Below are 22,602 nucleotides of genomic sequence, written 5' to 3'. Positions count from 1 at the left end.
TGCTCAGTGTGTAAAACAGGTATTTACTTTACCCTGGGGTATTTATTTTAAACACATTAAACTGACAGAAACAAGCCTACTGATACGCTGTTTTAAAGGGTAGGAACGTGGCTGCTCCTGTGAACTGGATGAAGAAAGCAAATGGTTGAAGTTTGTCCACTGTTCCCAGCTATAGCAGGTGGAGCAGTGGGAGCTGTATCTCTGCAAGCCTTCCTTTACAGGTAGAGTACTGGTGTTTCTGCCATAGCTCAGAGCATTGAATGTCTGTGCACTATGTAAAGCAGGTGAAATAGTGTCTGCTGAGCTCACCTGGAAGTCGCCACCTTCATTTGGACAGAAGAGCTCTGGCTTATTTCAGTTTTGGATCTGTTTTGAAGCTGTCCTTGAACTGTGAACCTTCCTTTGTGGCTTTGTCCATTTGTTTGTACTGGACAGAAAAATCCTAAAGTACAGTGCTTTCTTTAGGAGAAGGAAGCACAAAACATCTCCAGATAGACCCAAACGATCCTACTGGAGGAAGGAGGGTGCCAAGACTCCTGGGTGAACAGGAGACCTGACTGCAGAAGTGTGCGGAGAGGTGAAACGGGCTTCTCATAGGCTGGCTGCAGCCTCCAGCTGCCCTGCACAGGCAGGGTGGGATGGTGGCCAAAGGAGCACTCCTTTGGATGAGGTGGATCCCTGTCATGAAGTCTAGATTCCCCCGTGCACTCCCTGTTCCTCTAACACAGATGTAGTGGAAGCACCTGCTGGTTAGCAGTGCTTGTCCCCTCCCATGGCCCCTGCACAGGGTGATCTCTGGCAGCTGGTCTCAAGGCTGGTCCCCAGTCTTCTGCCTTTCACACATGAAGAAGGAATGACAGTACATGCATCCGAAGGCTGAGTGATGTGCAGCTATATTTTATAATGAAAAAATGCCTTTTTCATTTTTTTTTTTTCTTTCAGGCAAATCAGGTTCTCTGCAACCAGGATAAAAACCCAGTAAACCCACAGCTGTTTGTATGGGCCAGGTGATGACCACCACCCTGCAGGGCAGGCTGTGGCAGCCAAACAGGAGACAGAAAGCTGTGTGGCTACTTATACTGAGGAAAGAGCGGTGGCACCAGGTGAGCTGCATATCTGAGCATCCTATCGATATCAACTTGCAGGGACTTGTCATCCGCTCCTGGGGCTGGGATCTCCGGAGTGCTGCTGGCCCAGGTATCTGCAAGAGGAGTGAGTGTATCAACAGCCCAGCCACCTCCTTGCAGACAGGCTGAGTATTTGCACCGGAAGGATGCCAGGTCCCAGCAGTGTGCGTGGTACGACCACTCTGGATCTGCTTGGAGCAGGCCCGTCACCAGCTCCAGCTGAGGGTGGCCACGGCTTTGTCCCACCAAGTCTTGGAAGACAACTCTGGACCCTGGAGACTGTGGAATCAACTGAAAAGTGCTATCCTAGGGGGAAAGGTCCCACTCTGTTTGGCTGGGCCACCTAAGAGCTTCAAGAGAAAACCTAAAAGGGCAGAGCTGCTGCAAATGGTGACCCAGAGACATCCAAGCTGCTTCTTGAAAAGCTAGGGGCAAGGGCGGAAGAAACAGGATAAGGTGACAAAACCTGCACAGGCAAAGCCTCCGTTTCTGGAGGGATGAGCTGTGGGGACCAGCAGGTTGCTGGCAGGACAAGGCCAGCTCTCTGGGGAGCACAGGAGCTGGATAAACCTTGTTGGAGCTCACCCTCCAGCTGTGGAGCAGTTGCTCTGCTGGTGGCTGCAGGGACCTGGCTTGGCTGTGCCAGCTGTGGGACTACATCTCCTTCTGATGATGGGTGCATCAGCTCCGGCATGTCGAAGTTGATGTACTGGTACAAGGGTCGCCGGCGCGGCAGTTTTCCTAGAGAGGTACAAGAAGAAAAACCTGACACTGACAACCCCTTCCCTGCCAGGGCTTTGCTGTATTGCTCATGGGCTGCAGTGGACCTGGGAGCAGAGGAGGAATATTGCCCCTGCCAGGAGGGGAACCATGCCCTGGAGCTGAGGCTGCCTGGTGGGATAAAAGCCAGGGATGCATGGCCACATCCTGGAGACAAAACAGCAGCTGGAGGGAAGATCCAGGGTGAGCCTGCCTGGGCATCGTGGCGCCCAGCTGAAAACTCACCAGTGGCACACCCCCCACCATCACTTGACCCACGGGGATGTCTGCGAGAAGCAGAAGGGCTGAGGACCACCCTGTTGTACTATGGAACCAGCGTTAGACCAGCATCATTCCCAAGACAAGTCAGCTAAAGCACACACCGTGCCAGCCCAGCCCAGCTTGTGTGGCTGCAACCACCAGCTTTGCTCACCCGGCATGTCCTGGGACAGGGTCCCTCGGGGAGGACGTGGCCTCCTCGTACGTCTCTTTTTCTTCTTGTTCTGCTGCTGCTTGGCAGAGAGGTCAACATTGCCTCCGAGGGGGCCTGGCTCCTTGGCAGTGGGCTGTGCCCTCTGGAAATCAGGGTGCTGCAACAGGAGCACTTGCGTGTTGACCCTGTGGGACAGAAACCAGCTGCGGGGCACGGCCAGCTCGGGGTCTGGCTGTGGTGGGAGACGGAGCCCTGCGGCACCTCAAGGCTCTCGATGCCCTGGCACAGGAGCGGTGTCCAAGGACAGACCTCCCTCTTAGTCTGTGCCTGTGTTATGGCACAGCAGTACCAGGGGCTGTCCGGCACCTCGCTGCTCCTGCCCTGGCCATGCTGGCTCAGCTCCCTGGCTGGGCTTGGATAAGGCTGGTGGTCACTGGCTGTGGCTGATGGACGGCTCTGGGCTACCACTCTGCCATAGGTGCCATTTCCCTTTCCACCATCAACCCCATGACTCTTGAGGCTTCTCCCTGTCCACACTTCTCTGGTTTATGTGCTCTTTTAAATCCTAAGCAACTCTCAAAATTACTACAAACGGAGCTCCTCAATTGTCAACAAAATAAAAACAGAACGATGTCCAGCCACAAATCCTGGATACTAAAACCTTCCATCCCACATTCATCCTTTCCTCCAAACCTTCTTTCACCCTTGCCCAATGCAGCCTGCCCCAGGCAGACCCAGGCCTCGGTGATCCCAGCTGCATTGCAGCACAATGTGGGCTGGTGAAGGAGATGTGGTGACTTACTTTGCCCCTTTGAGTTTGAAACCGTAGGCTAGCAGCCAGGCCTGCAGCGCCACGACACAGCTGAGATCCGCCAGCTCTGGGAAGAGCTCTTTGTTCTTCCCCATCTCTTCCTCGTACAGCTCAGTGTGGACGAGGACACCTTGCCCATCCTTGGACCACTGTGGCAGACATGGGGGACAGCACTGATAAGCGACAGTCCTATCCTGCCAGTCCCTGCACCTGCTTTCCTTGGGCCGCTGTGGCTTGGGACCTTTGCTGGCCATTAATTAACCTGGATAAATAACCTGGATTTAGGATTTTACGCCCAATGTAGCCCTAAGGTCTTGGAGGTGAGCCCAGCTTGGCTGGAGAGTAGGAGCAACCTGTGACGTGTGTTGCTGCAGTGGCTGTCTATGGTGGGTGGGACCACAGGGCTGGGCGCCTCCATGAGTCCTGCTGGCCCTCCTGGGGCTCTGGTTGCCACCTCATTCCCCCCATCACCTATGGTGGCACCGCCAGGCCCCAAGCAGTAGCTGAGGACACCCTTGAGTGTGCCACCAGGGCAGAAAACCGCTCTACAAGGAGCTGGCTGGAAACGATTCAGCTGCCATTTCACACAGCTTAACTAGAAGCTCATGGATAACTATTTGGGGTCATTTGCTCTCAGCTTGAGAATGAATTAGGTGCAACATCATGCCTTTTGTTTCTGGCGCAGCCCCAGCCCCAGGGACATCCACCCTCTGCAGAAAGGAGCTTTTCTTATCCCTTCCCCCTCCCCAAATTTTGGTGCGCATTGTGACCCCCCTGTTCTTGCACAAGGCACCCGGGAACAAAGCCTGTGCTCATCCCAACTCCCACATCCAACGTGGCATCGCCCTTCACCTCCAAAGCTTTGATGTCTGGGTTCTCCAGGGCTGCAGACAGCTGAGCGAGGACATGCCCGGGCTCATGGCCACCATGCTGCCCCTCCTCGGGGCTTCTCACCAGGGCAGGAGGCTCCGGCACCAAGGCTGACATGGCAGATGCTCTAGGCCACCAGCAGGGTCTGTGTGCAGACCAGCATCTCCGTGACTGTTTGGTTTGGCACGGGGCCTCACCCTAATGCCCGGTGCTCAGCCTGGCCAGGCCAGGGCCACGCTGCAGGGACATGGGCGCTGTCTGCCTCTCCCTGCTGAGCTGCCGGCATGGTGGTTCCCCCTCCCAGGCCCAGATGTGAGTGGCAGCTTTGAAGGGGCTGAGCTCTGCCCAGCACAAGACCCCCAGGAGATGCTCCAAAGCAGCTGGCCATAGGAGCTCTCCTGATACCTCTGGGGATGCAGGGAGGTAAAAACCTCCCAAGGCACCAGGTGCTGGAGCTCCCCACCCCACCCTGAGCTGCCAGAAGACCCCCAACCACCCCAGCACGCCTCGCACCCCTGCCTTGTACCTTCTTCACGCCAACCAGCAGCACCCAGCCCCTGGCCGAAGCCTTTGCATTGCTTCCCCTTCCACTGGGAATGAGAGGGGACAGTTTGCCTGTTAAACGGACAACCAAACGGGATTTCAGCACTTCCACTGACTGACCCCAACCCTGAGAGGTTGCAGGCACCAATTACCTGCCCTGAGCATCTCACCACTGGTCTCTGTATGTCCCGGCTTCCCTGTCCAGCCACGAAACCTCCAGCAAAGTGGCCCCACACCCAGAAGGCAGCATGGGGAGGACTGGCACAGGCCACTGAGAGCCACAAAAGCCAACCGTGAGTGTTTTAAGCCACAGTAACAGGGCGAATGGTGTCACTTCCAGCCTGTCCTCCCCACCTCTACCATTCAAGCCTCCCCCAGGCTCAGCTCTGGGGATGGCTTGAAGACACCAGTTGGGCAGAAGATTCCAGAAGACCGTTAACCCCCGTGGGGGACGTGCCAGCAATAGGTCGCCCAGATCTGGGCTCCTGGGTGAGAAGGGAGGTGGAGAAACCAGAGAGGGCCCCGGGGATGTTTCCTGGCACCTGGGGGACGCAGCAGAGCTGGGCTCATGGGACTGGTTGTGGTGGTGACAGAGGTTCAGGCGTCCTGGGGATGCTGCAGCCCTGGGAGGGGTCACCGGGAGGTGGAAGTCTCCATTCTCAGGGCTGGCAGGGCTCCATGGGACATGGCTGCAGCCATCCCAACCTGGCACTGGTGACAGTCCTGCTCTGACGGCACCGAGGGACGACAGTGGCCCCCTCCTAATGAACACTGCTGTGGGATCTACAAAGACCAGCACCAAGTCCCATCCCTCAAGCTGGGAAAATGCCAGGATTTTGTTTGACTTTTGCACCCTGGAGTGTTCAGGACAGGCTGACCGCACGAGGAGAAGTGGTCTCCATCTTCATCCTGCCACAACAGGAGAAACAGGCTCTTGCACAGCTCCTTTATAAACACGATGGCATTTTACCGTCTGGAGAGAGCAATGTGACAATCGAAGGGCTGCTTCAGCAGGCGAAGGCTGACCCCAGCACCCATATCTCCTCCGCTCAGTAATAAAGGTTCTGAATTTTGTTTAACCACCCAGGTCCAGAGCAATGGCACTGAGCTGTACCGTTACGAGGGAGAAGTGTGGTTATGGGCAAATGCATCCCCGCACATCGCCGTCTCCTGGTGCAGCAAACCTGGCCAGCGTGGTCGTGCTCTTGGTTCGACCGGACCAAGGAAGACTTCTGCGCTCGCCCAGCAAACGGTGGCCTTTCTGCCTGATGGCGAGCACGCTCCAAGCCAGATTTATCCTGGAAAATAAGAGTTCAGCTGCTTGACTTGGAAAGGAAATCACAGAAAGGAGAAATAAGACAATATTTCAGCGAAACAGATCTCATGGCTCAGTCTGTAACTGCCTTTCAGGGTTTTCTTCCAGGACATACACCAAGTTACCCGTGGAAGCCTGGATACCAGGGGTTCCGTTCCCACCGTTTTTTGTTTGGTACGGGCGCTTCCATCCCCTGTGGGGTGAGCGCAGACATAGAGAGGGGCTCTGGACAGACACCCCCAGTCCCGCCAAGGGCTGGGGGAGATCGGGGAGCCCCTTCCTCCCCCCAGGCCCCGGCGGGCTGGCTCGGCTCAGTGGCTGGCAGCCGGGCAACCATCGCCGCCTGGATCCGGCTCCCCGGCCCCGGCCCCGCTCCGGGCAGGGCCCGCCCCGGCCCCGGCCCCGGCCCCGCTCCCTCCCGGCGGAAGCGGCGGTTGCCGGGCAGCGCGGCGGGGCCGGACCCAGGCCAGGCCCAGGCCCAGGCCCAGGCCCGGGCCGCGGCCTCCTCTGCCCAGCGCCGCAGCCGGGAGAGCTTCGCCGCGGCTTCCCTCGGTGAGTCCTCTCGGGGGGAGCCCTCAGGGGCCCCCGGTGCCCGCGGCTCGTCCCCGCCATGTCCGCCGGGGCGGGAGGGACCTGCGGGGAGCCGGGCTGGGAACCGGCAGAGGAGGGGGCCGGGGGCCGCCATGGCCTCACCGAGGGCGGCAGCGGGGGAGACTGGCTCGCAGCCCCCGGGGGTGAAGCCTTGGGGCTCCTGCTTCGGGCTTGGTGGGCTCCAGCAGCCTGGGTCTGCCGTCCCGGTGCGCCTCTCCGGGCCACCCCCGCCCCAGGCGCCAAAGGAGCCAAGGAGGGTTTTTCAGGGGTACTCAGTGGGATCCTGGATCTCGGCATGTGCCCCGGAACGGGGTTTGTATGGATCTCCCATGATAGCACAGCCCGGGGAGACTGTAGGCGGCGATGCAAGCGCCAGGTCTCCATCGCTGGAGCTGGTGGTATATGTCAGGTCCTGCAGACGCAGCATGTGGCTCGTCCTCGCGTCAGCAAGGAGTCCCAGGCGGTCAGGTGGGGCCTCTGGTGTCGTCCTGCCTTGCTCCTCCGAGAGAGTGCTCGGCTGCGGCTCTGCAATACCCACACCGGGCTCTGCCCACCCTCCAGCGTGGCCCTCGCTCACCTCCCGCTCAAGGCTGCTGCCGCAGGACACATGTTTGACCCCTCGGGCAGACCGAACAAGCTGGCTGTGTTCCTCAAGGGCTCTTGGTGGATACGTGCCCGGCTCCTGGAGAACGTCCCACATGCAAATACCAGTACCACGCTTGGCCATACCAGTCTCTCTCTGTTTTCAGAGGGACAAAAGAGAAAATGGGTCTTGGAGACTGGTGGGGAAGAGCTGGTGGTACCTGGTGGAACCTGCACCGGGAATAGTATCAAAGGAGAATGTTAATCTCTCCCATTGGACTCTGCAAGGGGAAGGCATAGGCGTGGGTTAACATCACCAGGTGGGTTCACAGCACCTCATTTCCCCCATTCCACAGGAGGCATGGCCCCAGATCCCTGTGCCCCCTGTTCTGGTACAGCCGTGGGGCACGGAAGTTAACCTGGTCCTACTTTCCATTTCAGCTGAAACTACTGAGGGAGGAAACAAACAGCCAAGACCAGCTGCACAGAGATTAGCCCTTTGATTTGCTGCTGATGACTTGCTCTGCTTATCACAACTTATCACAGCTGTGGGATTTTTTTTTTCCCCCCATGCTTTTCGCAGAGCTTGGCTCATAAATTCATGAAGCTGGTCTTGCTTCAGCTCTGTGTGTGGTAGTGGCTTCCTGGCCAGGGACCATGAAAATGTGATCTGTGAAGAAGAGGGAGTGCTTCAAAGTCAGACGTGGCAGGTTCAGGGCTGTGAAAAACACCTGCCAAAGCCTTGTCTGTTCCCATGCTTTGTAGTTTCCTTAACTACCATGCCAAAAACAAGCCATGAAAGGAAGCTGTGGTTCATACAGGCTCTGAAAGATCTTAGTTTATTGGGAGCGCAAGTGGCGTTTTTACCACTTGGTAAGCTGGGGCAAAGGGCACAAAGAGTTGAATTAATGGCTCTTAAAGAGGGACACTCTGAAAGAGGTAGGGCTGGAGCCTGTGTTGCTTGAGTCCTAGGCCAGGATTAAGCTGTGGTCCTGGCAGGGGAGCGAGCAGCCGGCCGGGCTCAGACTGGGTGAGTAAGCAATGCTGAAGTCGTTGGGTTACTCTTGACAACTGCCCTGTGCCTCTTTTGTTGCTGTATTGCTTTCAGGTGATCAGGGTTGGTGCAGCCCTGTGGCTAGGAGCAGTGTCGCAGCTTCCCTGGTGAGGTCTGCAGTCTGGCAGGGGGCTAAGGAGAGAGAGGAGTTGCACACATATGTATGTGTTTACCTGCACTTAACTGGACTGCGTTTGCAGAGTTGCCTGTGTCTCAGAGCCTGAGAACGCTCTGAATAGTGTCTGGTAGCAACAGGTTGGATACTGTATTCTTGATGTTTAGGTTTGTAATGTGGTGATAGAGAAGATGCTTTCCTGGGTGGAAATTAGACAGTGTAGCTGAGCCAGTGATAGGGTCACTGCTGTAAAGGGCTGGCCCTGCTCCCTTTTCTTCTCTCCTCCGCTTTCATAAGCACGTGTTCCTGCTGTTTTTCCCTTGTGCTTGCTCCAGTGCTCCTCTCATCCCCCCGTGGAGGTAACGGCCAGGTTACTTTGGGACAGAAGAGTAAACCAGCAGGAAACCAACCCAGCAAAAGTGACTTGTTTCATGCAGGGGCAGTGAGTTGAGTTGGCTCAGCACAGGGCGATTTGCGCTACAGAGCTGTCACGAGAGATGATGCAGAAGGATGGGAACTGCAGCAGAGAAGGTCCGCACATCCCCTTTTGGCAGAAGTGAGCTGGGAGGTTCTCTCACTTATGTCCCCCGAATACACTTGTGGTCGGCAGGAGCAGAGCAGCAGCTTGGGAAGTCCGGACTGATCGTTGGTAACAGGCTTGGCTGCTTCTGAAGCTGATGCTAGGAGCTTGCGTCCCACGTCAGTGAGTTTGCTGGAGGTACCTAGATAGGCAAGATGCTTACTATTGTAATAAGGTTGTCTCATCTTGCAAGATCCCAATCCAGAGGTGATGTGACTTGCAAATCAGGGAGTGGGTGTCATTTGCAAATTCCCTGCAGCAGGGCAGGGTGCTGTTGAGATGTGAAATGTGACTGGTGTGAAGGTATAAAATGAGCCTTCCATCCCCCACCTCCCATCAGCTTGCCTTTCCTCCTTCAGTCCCCCGCACTAATTGTCTGCTCTGTTACAGGTCTTGATTTCACCCTGTCATTTTGCGTGTAAATCACTGGGTTTGAAGGCGAGTTCAGATCAAGATCAGATGTGAATTTCAAGGCCAGTAGCTGTTCTGGAGTGATCTCATGGTGAACGCTTTATTTTTTTCCTAGAAGAAGAGAGCCTGTTCTGGCTTAGTTGGATCCGTTATCAAGGAGATTAAATAATACCAAGACAGCGTCCTTTTATCTCGAGCTGAGAGGCTGTGTCTGCTCTTCAGAAATAGCTTTTCCAGAGCAGCTGGGTACAGACTGTGCATGCATGCTGCTGTGCAATAGTCAGCATTGCTTACATTGCCTCTGCAGTTGTGTCTGGCAGATGAATAACAGCTTTTTGCTAATGGGTCTCATGTCAACAGGGGTGATTTAGCAAGGAATACTGCAGTGCATTAGTTGCTGTGACTCAGACTCGCTCAGCCTTGTACTGATCGTTTATTGGTTTATAAATTAAACTGCAGATGCTGCGTCCCATCAGTGCTGGCGTGCCGAGGATCCTGAAAGGGGCTCTTCCCATCCAGTTAGCTCAGAAATCTTTAAATTACTGCCTTGGGAGTCAGGGCATGCAGGATGTAGCCCCAGCTCTTACAGCGATGACTCCGGCCAAGCTGCACTGGCGCCCGTCAGAATCATGGCATGACTCTGATGAGGTATCAGGGCTCTTGTGGCATCTGCCAAAAGCTCACCAGCAGTCTGTGCCTGCTGGTGCGGCATCCTGCATCCTCATTTTCTGAGTGGGGAGCAAGTCCCTCAGGTTTACTTGTAGGCAATAAAATGCTGTCCACAAGATCAGAGAGGTGGAGCCCCTCTGCTGGGAGGACAGGCTGAGAGTTGGGGGGGTTCAGCCTGGAGAAGAGAAGGCTCCAGGGAGACCTTAGAGCCCCTTCCAGTGCCTAAAGGGGCTCCAGGAGAGCTGGGGAGGGACTCTGGATCAGGGAGGGGAGCGATGGGACGAGGGGGAATGGTTTTACACTGAAAGAGGGGAGATTTAGATGAGATATGAGGAAGAAATTCTTGTCTGTGAGGGCGCTGAGCCCCTGGCGCAGGTTGCCCAGAGAAGCTGTGGCTGCCTCATCCCTGGAGGTGTTCAAGGCCAGGTTGGACAGGGCTTGGAGCAACCTGGGCTGGTGGGAGGTGTCCCTGCCCAGGGCAGGGGATGGGACTTGGATGATCTATAAGTTCCCTTCCAACACTAACCATTCTGTGATTCTATGATCTTGGTGAGCATCAAGAGGAAATAGATGTTGACTGCTTCTGTGCTGGAAGGATCTGTGCTTCTCCTGTGGTGGAGAGGAGAGAGGCAGCAAGGACCAGTGTGGGCCAGGGCAAGGATTTGTGGATCTGTGCTGGTCCTTGTTGATCTGCATTGAAAAGTTACTTAGAAATGAAAAAGATATTTTTCTAAACAGGTAACTCTCCATTCTCCCGGAGAGCCAAGAGACACCTGGGCCATTTTTGTCTCGAGGCTTTTACCCAGAAATTCATCATCTGCCCCTATGTGTTCCTGGAGTGAAGTGTTTTGTCTCAGGTCCTTTTGAGGTTCAGCCCAGCCTGCTCAAGGGTGGTGACAGCACTGGCGTGTCCCTCGCAGAGGTTACAGCAGAGGAGTTTACCTGTGTGGGGCAGGGGCTTCAGCTTGCTTTGGGTAGGTTGTGTTTGAACCACAGGAGCTAGTTAGAAAGAGCCCAAAGTGCAAGATAATTCAAATCTAAGGCTAAAAAGTGTCAGATGATGTCCAGCTACCTTGTGTTTCTATTCCCTAAAGGCACACGGGGTGATTACAGCAGCTCAGCTCCTGCTTGCATGTCTGCGTTAAATGGTCCCGTATGGGACAGCAATGCCGGGAAGGATTTTCTGTACTGAAGACACCGGTATTACAGAGCTGTGGACATTTCGGGTTCAACGCTGGTAAAAAACAGATTAGCCCCACAATAGGGACAACGCTGCTGGATCCCTTGCTGCACGGGCATGGAGCCCAATTTGGGGGTGTTTCCTACCTGCAGGTCATCTCTGTAGCTGGGTGTGAGCTCTCTAATGAAGGTCAGAAGTTCATATATATATGAAATGTAGCTTTTCAGTGGCTCAGTAAGCCCTGTTCACTTCTGTTCTCGGCAGTGGCTGGTTTCCATGGCGGAGGCAGAGTGACGGCAGGATGTGTGAAGGGCCATCCAGGATTTCTGGACCCATTCCTCCAGACCCTACACTCTTCCCAAACTATTACAAACGCCCCTTCTCAGGTGAGTTACAGATGGGCAGTTTTGTACTTTGGCATGACGCAGCTTGCCCATTTGATGTCCTTATTCTTTGGCATTCTCAACAGTCGGCTCTCACACTGGTGCAGGTGCTTCTGCTGCCTCACGGGTGGTGATCCTAAAGGTGGTCTGTACAGGTGGTCTGGTTGAAAGATGGGAAAGCATAAGGTAGAGGTGGAGAGGGGGTTTTCAGCACTGTAGGCTGTTGGTGAAGAAAACCACCAGGTGAGATTGTTTCCTGATAATCTCTTTCTCTGTCTTTCTCTGTAGCTCGAGGGAGGCTGGAAGGGAACGCCGAGAAGCTGTATTTTACCTCTGGCTCCCTGGACCCAGTTCCCAACCCATACCCTGCTTTGGGCAGTGCCCGCCAGGTCCAGCCAGCCCCTCGCATTCGCCCCAGTGGAAAGGACTTCTTGGATAAGGGACAGAGGGGGACGCTCAGTCTCTTACTGCAGCTTGAAGGGCTCTCCCTTGACGGGGGGCTGCCAGTCAAGAGTAAGTACGGCTGAGTCACTGCTGGCCTGAGGTGTGTTCGGGGCCAGGGGTGAAGCATCAGGGATTTGGGTGGATTCCTCAGCTCTGCTGCCTGAGGAGAGCTTGGGGCAACTGGCCCTGCAAAGCTCATCTCCTGCATTCGGCCTGGCAGTGGTGTGCCAGGCTATCACCCGTGGTGGAGCGGGTGCTGCTGTGGCCTCCCTGACTCCAGTCTGGCCCAGGTCTGCAGTGGGAAGAGGGACTGTGAAAAAGGTGCTGTTTAATTTGGACCTGAGGAACTAGTCATGGATGAGAGACTATTGAGAGATGCTGGAAATAAATCAAGTCCTTTTAGTTTGCTGCCTCTGAGTATAACCAGTATCTTTATAGTCGTACTTAAAGATGGATCAAGTGAAATCTTAAATGTATGGAGGATGATTTAACCTGGGGAATTCCTTGTTACTGAAGCCAGGCAGGGTTTGGTGAGACTGTCTGTATATGTGGATACTGAGGATGTCTTTGCAAAAGTCCCTTCTTCATGGAGGTCATCCAGAGAACATTCAGAGGTCTGGAAAGGAGGCAAGGCTGAGCACTGGCTGTTGCTTGATTGGCTTCATGTGCTGGCATTGCTCTTTCTGGTGCCAGCGTGGTGGATGCAAGCTGGTGGCTGCCACAACTGCTGTGCCAAAGCAGAAGGGGAATGGAAGAGGGACTGGTTGTGTCAGCTGAGATCTTCCTTGGCTTGGGGAGCCTAAGGAAGGATCATTTTTAATTCAAAACCAAAAAATACGCTCTGTAGTCTTGATTATGTCCTCTTCAATGTGGGACAATGGCTGACCCTGTGCCTGAAACCAGGAGCAGTGCAGGTTTAAGGCTCTGCAGCTGCCATTAACCAGCCCTCTCTTTGCTTCAGAAACACCGTGGGATGCTGAACTGGGAATTGACCTTGCTCTCAAGAGGATGCTGGCATGGCTTGTCTAGCGTAGTCCAAAATGGAACGAGTAAGCCACGCTCCCTCAGAGCAAGGAAGTCTGTGAACACCAGTAATGCTCACAGACCTGTGCTGATGGTCATCTGGGCACTGTGGGATCCTCTGGCAGAAGAGGGTCAGTCTGGGAGCGTGCATCTAACATGGGAAAAAAGCACAGATTGTCTAGCCTGCAGGAGAGGGGACAGCTTGCTATTTCTATGGGCGGTTGGACCAGCTTTGGAGATGGAACTGTGGTCTCTGGTGCCGGTGCTCCAAGAGCCTGCATCCCTTGGCAGCATCTGAGGGGTGAGGGCTGCGTCTCTCCTTGCTGTGCAGGGAAAGAGTCCAAGGACCATGAGAAGGAAAATGTGAGGCGAATAAAGGAGATTCAGAAGAAGTGCAAAGAGAAGGAGCGTGCCCAAGAGCACAGCCAGCCCAAGCCTGTGAAAGCTCTGTGGAAATCGCAGAAATACGAAAATGTGGAGTCAAAGGTGAAAGCCAAACTGCAGGTTGGTACCCGCTGAACTCTTGAACTCTCTTGGCCTAGGATGCAGTTCAGCCATGACACTGCAGGATGGCGGAGATGGGGGAGTTCCAGAACCCGTGGGTCTGGGGGCAGCTCAGCGCTGAAGCACAGTGGGCAGATGTGGCGGTGGGGCGGTGGGGCTTGGGTCTGGAGAGCGATTGCTGTAATAATCCCCATCCTGTCTGGCCATGTAGACCTCCCGTGTAGGGGAAGCTGAGAAGAAGAAAATCTCATCACACCCTCTGCCTGTAGGCTCCTACTTGGCCCTTCGGTTGTTGGGGATCTAGAGGTGTTTCCTGGGAAGTGCGGAGCAGCCCGAGCAGCCGTTTTCCCTGTCTAGAGGTGCATCCAACTGGCTTTGCAGCTTCCCAGTGTTTGGGGTGACGCTAGTGTGGGGGTTGTGCCAAAAGGCTGTGGTGTTCTGCCCCACAGATCACGGTCCTCAGAGATAGGTCTTCAGGCTGCATCAAACCTTGGTCCAACTCCTTACCACCCTGTGGACCTACAGTGTCCTGTATATCTCCAGATTCCTCTCTGAGCAATTGCCCTGGTGAATAATAACTGCGCGGTGGGGGCACACAGACATCTCCAGACAGTCAGGGGGGAGGCCTCATAGCTCCAGCACAACCTGCAACGGTGTATGTACCTCCTGTCCTCTGTTCATGTGCTTGTGGCAGAAGGGATCAGGGCCATACCTTGTCTCCTCAGGCTTTTTCAACTGCTGAAATGTTCATGGCCTCTTTTCCAAGCAGGTGTCTGGCTTTGTGAAGGTTTTGGATTGCTTCTGACTTCTTTCTTTTTCTTTCTCTGGATAATGTTTTCTCCTCTGGTGGGTTCCTGGTTTTTTCACACCTCTTTGCCTCTGTTGGAGAGCTTTGTAAAATGCACCAAAGTGGCTGGCTGCCTTGGTAGAAGTGTACCTGTTTGCACAGAAAGTAAAGTTAAGGAGGAAGGAGAGCTCCATCACTGTCTTTGGGTGGATCCATTGTCATCAGTCTGGATCTGGGAGACCTCTGTGGTCTGGCTTCTTCCTTCACCCAGAAGTAGGCACTGCGGATCCTATTGGTGGAGTGGGTTCCTGCTGCATGGCAGCAGGTCGGGGGGGTGGTGAGCCCACCCTCATCGAAGCGACCTCCTGGAGGAGAAGCCTTGGGGCTCCCTTCCAGCTCAGCCTCTCACAGGAGAAGCTCCCTGAGGAAGAGAAAGTGCAGAGCTGCTGCCCTGGTCAGTAAGCCACTGGCTCCCCGGTGCAGCCTCACACTGTTGGATCCTGCATTCCCATCGGCCTCAGGATTGTCAGCTGCCAGAAGAGGGCTTTGTCCTTCTGGGAGTGCCTGGTAGCCTTCATGGTCTCTGTCTCTGTTCTGTCTCTGCAGCCAACCAGGCTGCGTGGACAGGAGCGACACTGCGAGCTGCTGCTTGTGCAGACGGTGGGTGCAAGCTGGTTGACACCTCGAGCACGGCCACTTAGGCAAGCCTTCCCTTGCTGCTCCCTTGCTGAGTTGGACCCATCAGGTTCCTCCTCACCTCTGCATTGCTTCTCTCTGGTCTGTAGCCCTCGGGCCAACTTTGGACACTAAAATTATGTGTATCGCTAACAACTACAAAAATTGGCAAGGTGATTTCCAAGCCAGTGGTTCCAAATTCTGTGTCTTTCCTTCCCGGTGTGCCACCAACCTCTGTGACGTCTGTGGCCCTTCTACACACGGGAGCAAACCCACGTGTGCTTTAGGAACACAAGCCTACGCTCTTGTTTGACAAATCCTCTGGGTTAGAGGAAGATTGAGATCATTTCTTCTTTTGTTTTGGGGAAAGGGGGTGGTCTCTGCGCAGGCATTTTATGCGTGGTGCGTTACTTGTGCTCTGTGGATTCTTTCAGAGAGGTGGCAGGAGGCCCAGGTGCTGACTCACATTGCTTTAACTGTTGCTGTGGCTCTCCTAGAGCTGAGGTGTTCCCTGTGAAGGCTCTCCATCTTCTGTGGAGCCGCTGCTCAGAATTTAAGTTGATTCTGTTAGGTCTTGGTGTCTAACGCGGAGTTTCTTTTCTCTCATCTGTCCCTGAGGCTGTTAATTGTAGCAGCTGCCTTGAAAAGGGCTCTGACAGCCTCAGTGCTCCTGTGGAGGGAGATGGGGCACGCTACGCTCTTCTGGCACGCTCCTAAGATGAGAGATTTATTTGACTTCTAACCAACCGCACTAGGTAAAGGCACTTCTTGTTAACTTAGTGGAGAGATCTGTGTCTCCTGGCTCCCGCTCAAAACAGACTGATCGATCACCTTTGGAGTAGGATCAATCTAGGCGGTGCAGAGGGCATCACATACCCTGGTCCTTAACACCAAAATTACTGCTGTTACTGTCCTATCCCACCTTCAGTCTTCGGGTCTGCCAAGCTAAATGGGCCGGGAAACGTGGAATCTGCCTCGAGGGGACTGCGGTTCAGCTGAGAGAGCAGCCGAGACCTTGGGTACCTGCAAAGATCTGGAGACTGCCCTGTGCAGTTCCTGTCACTTCAGGAGCAGAGCGGTGCCCTGGTTGTATTTACTGTAAGATCACCCGCTTGCCGCACTGCCCTTCCGATTTTCAGGGTTTCTTTGGGGACTGCCTCAGACAGTCTTGTTGCAGAGCGCCTGTTAGACATCAAGTAGCGTCGCCTTGTGCCAGCGCTAACCACGGCCTTTGAAGATGCCTCTCAGATGCAATTCCCCCTCCCAAAACTACCAGACTCCCCCAGTCTCTGCTCCTCTTTCTGTCTAGAATAGGATAACCCCAGATTTGGGGCGCTGAACAGAGCAGCACTCGAGAAGAGCATCTAATTTGTGTTCAGCTTCATGCCTACCTGTGCCATTTCATTCAGGCTTTGCCGTAGCTGGGCCCCGCAGCGTGCTCTGGATTTCTGGAGGTGGGATGGCTTCTTCTGAGAGTTCAAGTTCTCTAGTGTTGCCAACAAGGGAGACTGGCATGTGCGTGTCAACTTTCAGCACACTTACTCCACGCTGACATTTGCCCTTTTCACAGGAAGATCTCTGCTTTTTAAGGAGTTGTGGTCATTGTCAGTTGACAGTTTGGACTGTCCATCTATTTAAATTGTCCCTGGGTCTTGTAGGTTATGTGTTGGGTTGTCTGGTGTTGCTCTCCTTTCGTGCCTGCGGCCAGGTCTGGATTTGTTGCTGCAGGCAGTCTGTTTGGCCTTTGCTGGCTGTGTGCAGATTGCCTTCCCCCAAGAACTTCTGCCAAGTCATGGCAGAAAGAGCGTGCTGTCATCTGCCTGCTGGAAACTTGTGGTTGAGCTTGTGGTTGACCACCCAAACTTTGTTGGGCGGGTTTCTCTTTGCTCCGGCCTCCCTCTGCTAGTGGATCTTTTCTTGTCCTTTCCCAGGAGAGCTCCCCACCTCCAAATCCAGAGGCTCTGAAATTCCTGAGGGCATATTCTCGCTGTGGCCCTGGGATCAAGCCGTGCAGACCGCTCTCCCCAAGGCCTGCCAGAATGAAAGCAGGGGTGGACACAGAGGCTCCGGAGGTGTCTGAAACCAAGGTGAGTTGCGAACTATCTGCATGCTCCCAGGGGTTTCTGGCACTCCTCCATCCCAGGGGTTTCTGGCTTTTATCAGTTGCTCCTACTTTGAACTCTTCATGTGTTCTTCTAAAGCGGTGGGTCAGATGTGCTACGTGAACAGGGAGATGTGTAAATACTCTTCCTGGCAGAAGGGAAGGAACAGGGCCTTGGTCCATGGCAGGGTGAGATGGGCGTTCAAGGATTGCTAATACTACCCTCTGGCATCATCCTTGCTCATAGTTAAAGAGATCCTGAAGTTTGCTTAGAAAATCTCACCTCCTCGCTGTAGAAGTGCCAGTGATCTCTTCCTAGGGCTTTGCACGAGGTCTTGAGGATTTTGAGACTGCTCCCACCTTAACCAAAGGAACTGTGGTTTCTGGACGTTAGAAAAAAATTGCGAAATGGTTGTGCTTTTTAGTAAGGGGAGTTAAATCAGTATTAGTAATTAATTTTAGGTAGTCTTGTCTGGGAGGTCCTAAACTGCTCCATGACTCATGTCTTCTTTCCTTGGCTAGCATGGGGTTGTTGGTTTGTTGGTTCCCAAAAGCCACAGATCAGCTTAATTTAAACAGGAGATAAACTCCTAAGGAGGAAAACCAAGAAAAGAAAACTTTAAACTCAAACCCAGCAAGCTTCTTCCCTGTCTTGACCATCAGAGGAGCTGTGATAGAAGGTGATGTCTCTGGGGAAATGCCCCAAAGGACCAGCTAAATTCCTCCTTTGCCAGGGGCTCTGTTGCATTATTGGTCTCGTGAGGGCCTGACCAGATTCTCCCCTGACCTCCTACCTGCTCTGATAGGCTCAAAACACAGCAGTAGGAGCCACATAGACTATGGCGAGCCCGGTTCTTCCTGTCCTTCTGCCTTTGAGGGCATGGGCGTCAGCTTGGGGACCTCCAAAAGATGGGGTTTAGGTTTTGCCTGGCTTTTGGTGCCAGGCAAACCATGGCACCCTAAGGGTTTCTGGCACTTATTCTGGCACTGGTTTCTTCTTAGAACGTGGCCGCAGCTCTGCCTGTCTCTCTGACTCCAGAGGTGGGATGGGCTGAGGGTACGCCTGCAATTCTGTATCTTGTGTGGGTGCCTCTTTGCTTTGTCCCTTGTGGGGACGGGAGCAGCTGCCTGTGGGCGTGTGGCGAGACAGTCCCTGCTGCCTCTCCCTCTCTTCTTCCAGATCCAGGTGGAGGGCAAGAGCATTGACTTCATTAAGCACAACGCCCGCAATGCCAAGCGGGCCTCACTGCGGCGTTCCCAGTCCCTGCAGGCGCTGGCCGAGCTGCTGGAACAGAAGCACCGGGAGCAGGAGGAGTACAACGCCAAGCAAAAGGGCCATGTCCCCCAGTAGTACGTACACCCCTGTCTGATCTGTGGGACTTTCTGTAACAAGCCCACTTTCCCTTCACCACGGCCCCCAGCTTCTGCATGGAAAGACGGGGGGCTGGGGACAAAGGCGCTCTTGCCATATGCAAGCATTGCGATTTACTGTGGCCTGGGGAATAAATGCAATCCCTCCTGGTTTCTTGACTTAATGAGCATCTTGTGGCCAGCGTGCCTGGGCTCAGAAAGAATTTTGTCTCCTCCTCCCTTGCTTGCTGTCGTACGATGATGCTGACAGGGGGATGCTCTGTGTGCTCCGAGAAATGTGCTCCTGCCCCTACGTAAGCCTTGCTCCACATGACGTAGCTTCAGTATTAAAAGGTCTGGTTTTGGAGAGGCAGATAGCTTGCTCTGCCTCACAAGCATTCATCCTGCCTTTGACCCCGAGTCCGAGGAGCAGCCAGCTAGTGACTTGCGCTTTTGGGTTCTGAGTGAAAAACAGTTCCTGGAAGACCCTGTCCTAGGACTGACCATGGTGTCAGTCCTTCGGCTCTCTGCTGGGTCTGCCGTTCTCTGCCAGCATCCCTGGCTGGGACCTGCTTTGTCCAACTTCATTCCATCATTGGCCCAGAGATGGTTTTGAGAGGACTCAGTGGCCTGGGCCAGAAGCAAGGAGCAGAAGCCCTTGTCTCCAAAGTGCTCATGTTGGCTTCTGTGTGGCTTCTAGCTGCCCTTCAGCACATGTGGAGCATGTTTGCTAGCCCACACGTGCGGGCTAAACCTGGGTGCATCCCTCCACGGTGAGGGCCTGTTCCGGCAGCATGGGTCTCTGTGGTCCTCAGGCAGCGACACGGAGGCTAGTGGGGTCCAAAGGGCTCGATTCCTGGCCTCTGCCTGCATCCCGGGGGGACCCCTCCTGCCAGATGTGCTGACACGTGCTTTCCTTTGCCTTGCCAGCCTGCTGGAGAGGAAGGAGCTGTGGCGCAGACAGATGGAGGAGCGGCTGCGAAACCTGCCAGATCCTGACACGCCACCTGGGCATACCATGATGCCAGAGGGCCAGCGGCTGGAAACCCTCAGCAATCTGAAGCAGAGTAAGAGGAAAAGTCATGAGGATTCCAGCTCAGAAAAAGAGGCGATCCTAGCCAGGATTAGGGAGAGGGGGAGTTCTGGGGCACAGATTCCTGCCGCTTGGAGAGTTGCTTGGAATAATGCACGTAGCTGGGATGTTGCAGCACTTGAGCCGTGTGCATGGAAAGAGCAGTATCTTCAGGTTGGTGGGACCTGCAGGTTACAGGATCGGCTCTCTGGAGCAGGCTTGTCCAGTGGACCTGATGTTAAGATTACTATTGCTCAGGCTGTTCAGCCTGGAGAAGAGAAGGCTCCGGGGAGATCTTATTGTGGCCTTCCAGTACCTAAAGGGGGTCTACAGGAGAGCTGGGGAAGGACTTTTTACTCAGGCATGTAGTGATAGGATGAGGGGGAATGGCTTTAAACTGGAAGAGGGCAGGTTCAGATTAAACATTGGGAAGAAGTTTTTCACTTTGAGGGTGGTAAGGCACTGGAACAGGTTGCCCAGAGAAGTTGTTGAGGCCCCATCCGTGGAGGTGTTCAAGGCCAGGCTGGACGTGGCCTTGGGCAACCTGGGCCAGTGGGAGGTGTCCCTGCCTATGGCAGGGGGGTTGGAACTCGATCTTCAAGGTCCTTTCCAACCTAAACCATTCTATGATTCTGTGATTCTTTAAATGATAGAAGGGTTTTGGTTGGGAGGGACCTTCAGAGGTCTCTAGTCCAACCCTTGGTTCTTCGAAGCTGGAGCAGGTCACTCGGGTCCTCATCCAGCTGAACTCTTAATAGAAGGATGGGTATTTTAAGTCCTTGTTCTTGTGCTGCCACCATTTTTGTGACTGAGGAGGAGGTTGTAGCATTAGGAAAAGGATGGATTTCTTTACTTTTCCACTTACACACTTGTTTGGTTGGTTTTTACAGGCCAGGACCAGCTGATAAAAGACCTGGTGATGCTGCCAGTGCGTGCAGACACCCTCAGTGTGCAGAAGAGGCGGGTAGAGCTGGAGAGGAAGCTCTCCCAGATAGAAGAGGCCATAAAAATTTTCTCAAGGCCCAAGGTCTTCATCAAGTTGGACTCCTGAGCCAGTGGGGCTGGGTGCGTTGTGCTGCTCTGCGTGAACATCCTTCATTGGTGGGGACGATCAACGCTTTGGGAGGGAAGGAGATGAAGGCAAATTCAGGACCCTGGGTCCATGCAGGTGCTGATACAGTGTCCAATGTACAGACAGCATCTCTTGTTCACCCTCCGGTGCTGTGTCTTGTCCAGGAAAAGGGAAGGAGGTGCCCTCATTCAGTCTCTGCTGTGCGGTATGGAGAACGGTTGTCTCTGTGCCAGCTGAGTTCTCAGAGATGAGCCCTCTGCCCTGGATCCATGGCATCACCTCTTATGTCCTCATTTTTTCCCCACTTCTAGAAACTGGTAGGAGGTCTCCCATGCTGCTGCCTGTGGTGTTCCTTGTCCCCCTCTTTCTCCTGAGCTGGGCCATGGTCATGGCTCATTCTGGGCACCTGCAAACTTGGCTGCACACAAACCTCATGCTGCACGTGTGCCGTGCCTGTCCTGGTCCTGAGCACTGACCCAGTGCTCACGTAACCGGTGCCTCTGCACCCTCTGACGTGCTGTCTGGGCTCAGCAGCTTGGGGACAGCAGAGAGGCACAGAGCTTCAGTCCTTCCTGCCCAGGGAAGAGCTGGGCTGGCTGCAGGAGGATCTGGCAGATGTCTGGAGAAGCCTTTGTTGTCTGTGAGGCAGGACACGCTCCAATAAAGCATCATTTCCCTCTCCATGTGTGTGCAGCTCCCGGTGGGCTCAGCAGGGCCTGAGGAGTGGCGATGGGCAGCAGAAACCAGCAGCATTGACGTAGTGTGGGCAGAGGGAGAGCCGTGGGTTCTGGTCCCGCTTTCTGCAGAAGCCTGAAGTGGCAGGGGAGGTTAGGTTTCACAGTGCTGGGGTGTTGGGACGTGGAGTGGAGAACGTGCGCAGAAGTCCTGCCAGATCTCAGACCACAGGCAGGCACGTGACAGCTGGGCAAGTGCCATCATGGAGGTGAGCTCACTGCCTCCTGACCTTCAGATGTCGCATAGGGACCTGTGCAGACTTTTGCAGGGATTCTGCTGTGTGAAGCAGAGAAAGATATTGGCTAGAAGGGATTGCTGCAGGGCTCGGTCCATCTCCTGCTTAGCGCAGGGGCAGCTCCACAGCTTGGTGCCTTGTCTGGCTGAGTTGGGAAGATCTGGAAAGATGGGGTTGCCACCAGCACCCCCTTGTTGGGGCTCTGTCCCCAGGCTGTGCCACCCTCAGCCCTGAAGTCACATCAAAACTTCCTTTTTTGCAGCTTTTGCCCATTGCCCTGTCTCCTTTTGCTGTGCGGGGTGGGGATGCTGCGCACAGTTGCCCCAAGCAAGTGCCTTCTTGCACGGGTAACTCCATCCCAGGCAGCATTTTGCAGGGTGGGGATGTTGCAGAGAGGTCCGGCTCTGCCTGCAGCCCCCTGCAGTTCCCTGGGATATCGGGGGGCCGGCACTGCTGCCAAAGGCTGAGGAAGCTTTTAGCACTCGGAAAATCACCCCATGCTCCCCTGGGGCCGGCCTCGGGGCGAACAGGCTGAGCCGGCTGGATGAGAGCGGCGCTGGGGGCCGCGGGCACCAGCCCCCGTGCACCTCCCTGCCCTAAACAAGTCTGGACTAACCGCCCTGCTGTCTGCTCTGCTCCCTTGCCCGTCTGCGCCCCGGCTGTGTGCCATGTGTCACCTCGCTCTGGAGTCGCCAGCCTCAGCCCTCACTGCTCTCCCTGCCTGCCCTCGGCAGGGCTGGAGCTCCGGACGGACAGTCAAATCCCGAACGGTTGGTGCTGTCCCTTCAGACCCTGAGAGCCGTGGGTCCTTCTCCTCCTCCTCCTTGCCCAGTCCCACCATGTGCCCCTGAGAGCAGTGCTGGTGAGAGGACCCTGTTTGTAGGTCCTTTGGCACATGGGCTGGCAGAGCTGGCGCAGTCTGGCCCTCGGCGCTAAACCAAACCCACAGCTCCCATGCGGCTGCTGGTGAGGTTTTGGCTACACCGGAACAGGTGCCTTGGGACAGGGAGCTGCGTGTGGTTTGGTTCTCAGGGGGGTCAGCGAAGGCTATAGGATACAGTCCCCCCTTTCCCTGCGGTGGTGACCGGCTGTGCCACCAGCCGTGGTGCCCATGCCCGGCATTGCCCTGCAGGAGCCAGGCCAGGGCACCTGGTACCATCTGCGCTTGCTTCCCACGGGGT

The 22,602-nt window shown here is 54.8% G+C and overlaps 1 protein-coding gene across 2 annotated transcripts; it reads left to right on the top strand.

Annotated features, from left to right (window-relative positions):
• The first annotated feature begins 6,340 nt into the window (after positions 1-6,340).
• Positions 6,341-21,132, top strand: ENKD1 (enkurin domain containing 1). 2 transcript variants are annotated; one of them, XM_082489616.1, is made up of 9 exons: positions 6,341-6,410; positions 11,305-11,426; positions 11,712-11,936; positions 13,222-13,394; positions 16,788-16,943; positions 18,138-18,307; positions 19,238-19,374; positions 20,270-20,444; positions 20,763-21,132. In XM_082489616.1, exons 2-8 carry the CDS (start codon positions 11,342-11,344, stop codon positions 20,428-20,430), a joined length of 1,107 nt encoding a protein of 368 aa, XP_082345742.1. In that variant the 5' UTR covers positions 6,341-6,410; positions 11,305-11,341; the 3' UTR covers positions 20,431-20,444; positions 20,763-21,132. The 2 variants fall into 2 exon arrangements, with proteins under 2 accessions (XP_082345742.1, XP_082345741.1); XM_082489615.1 differs by having other exon boundaries at positions 20,270-21,132.
• The last annotated feature ends 1,470 nt before the right edge of the window (positions 21,133-22,602 follow it).

This window comes from Vanellus vanellus, assembly GCF_965231255.1.
Source record: "Vanellus vanellus genome assembly, chromosome: 12".
Classification (NCBI taxonomy): Eukaryota; Metazoa; Chordata; class Aves; order Charadriiformes; family Charadriidae; genus Vanellus; species Vanellus vanellus.
The sequence above is the reverse complement of the archived record's forward strand: the minus strand, read 5'-3'. Positions and strand labels throughout refer to the sequence as shown.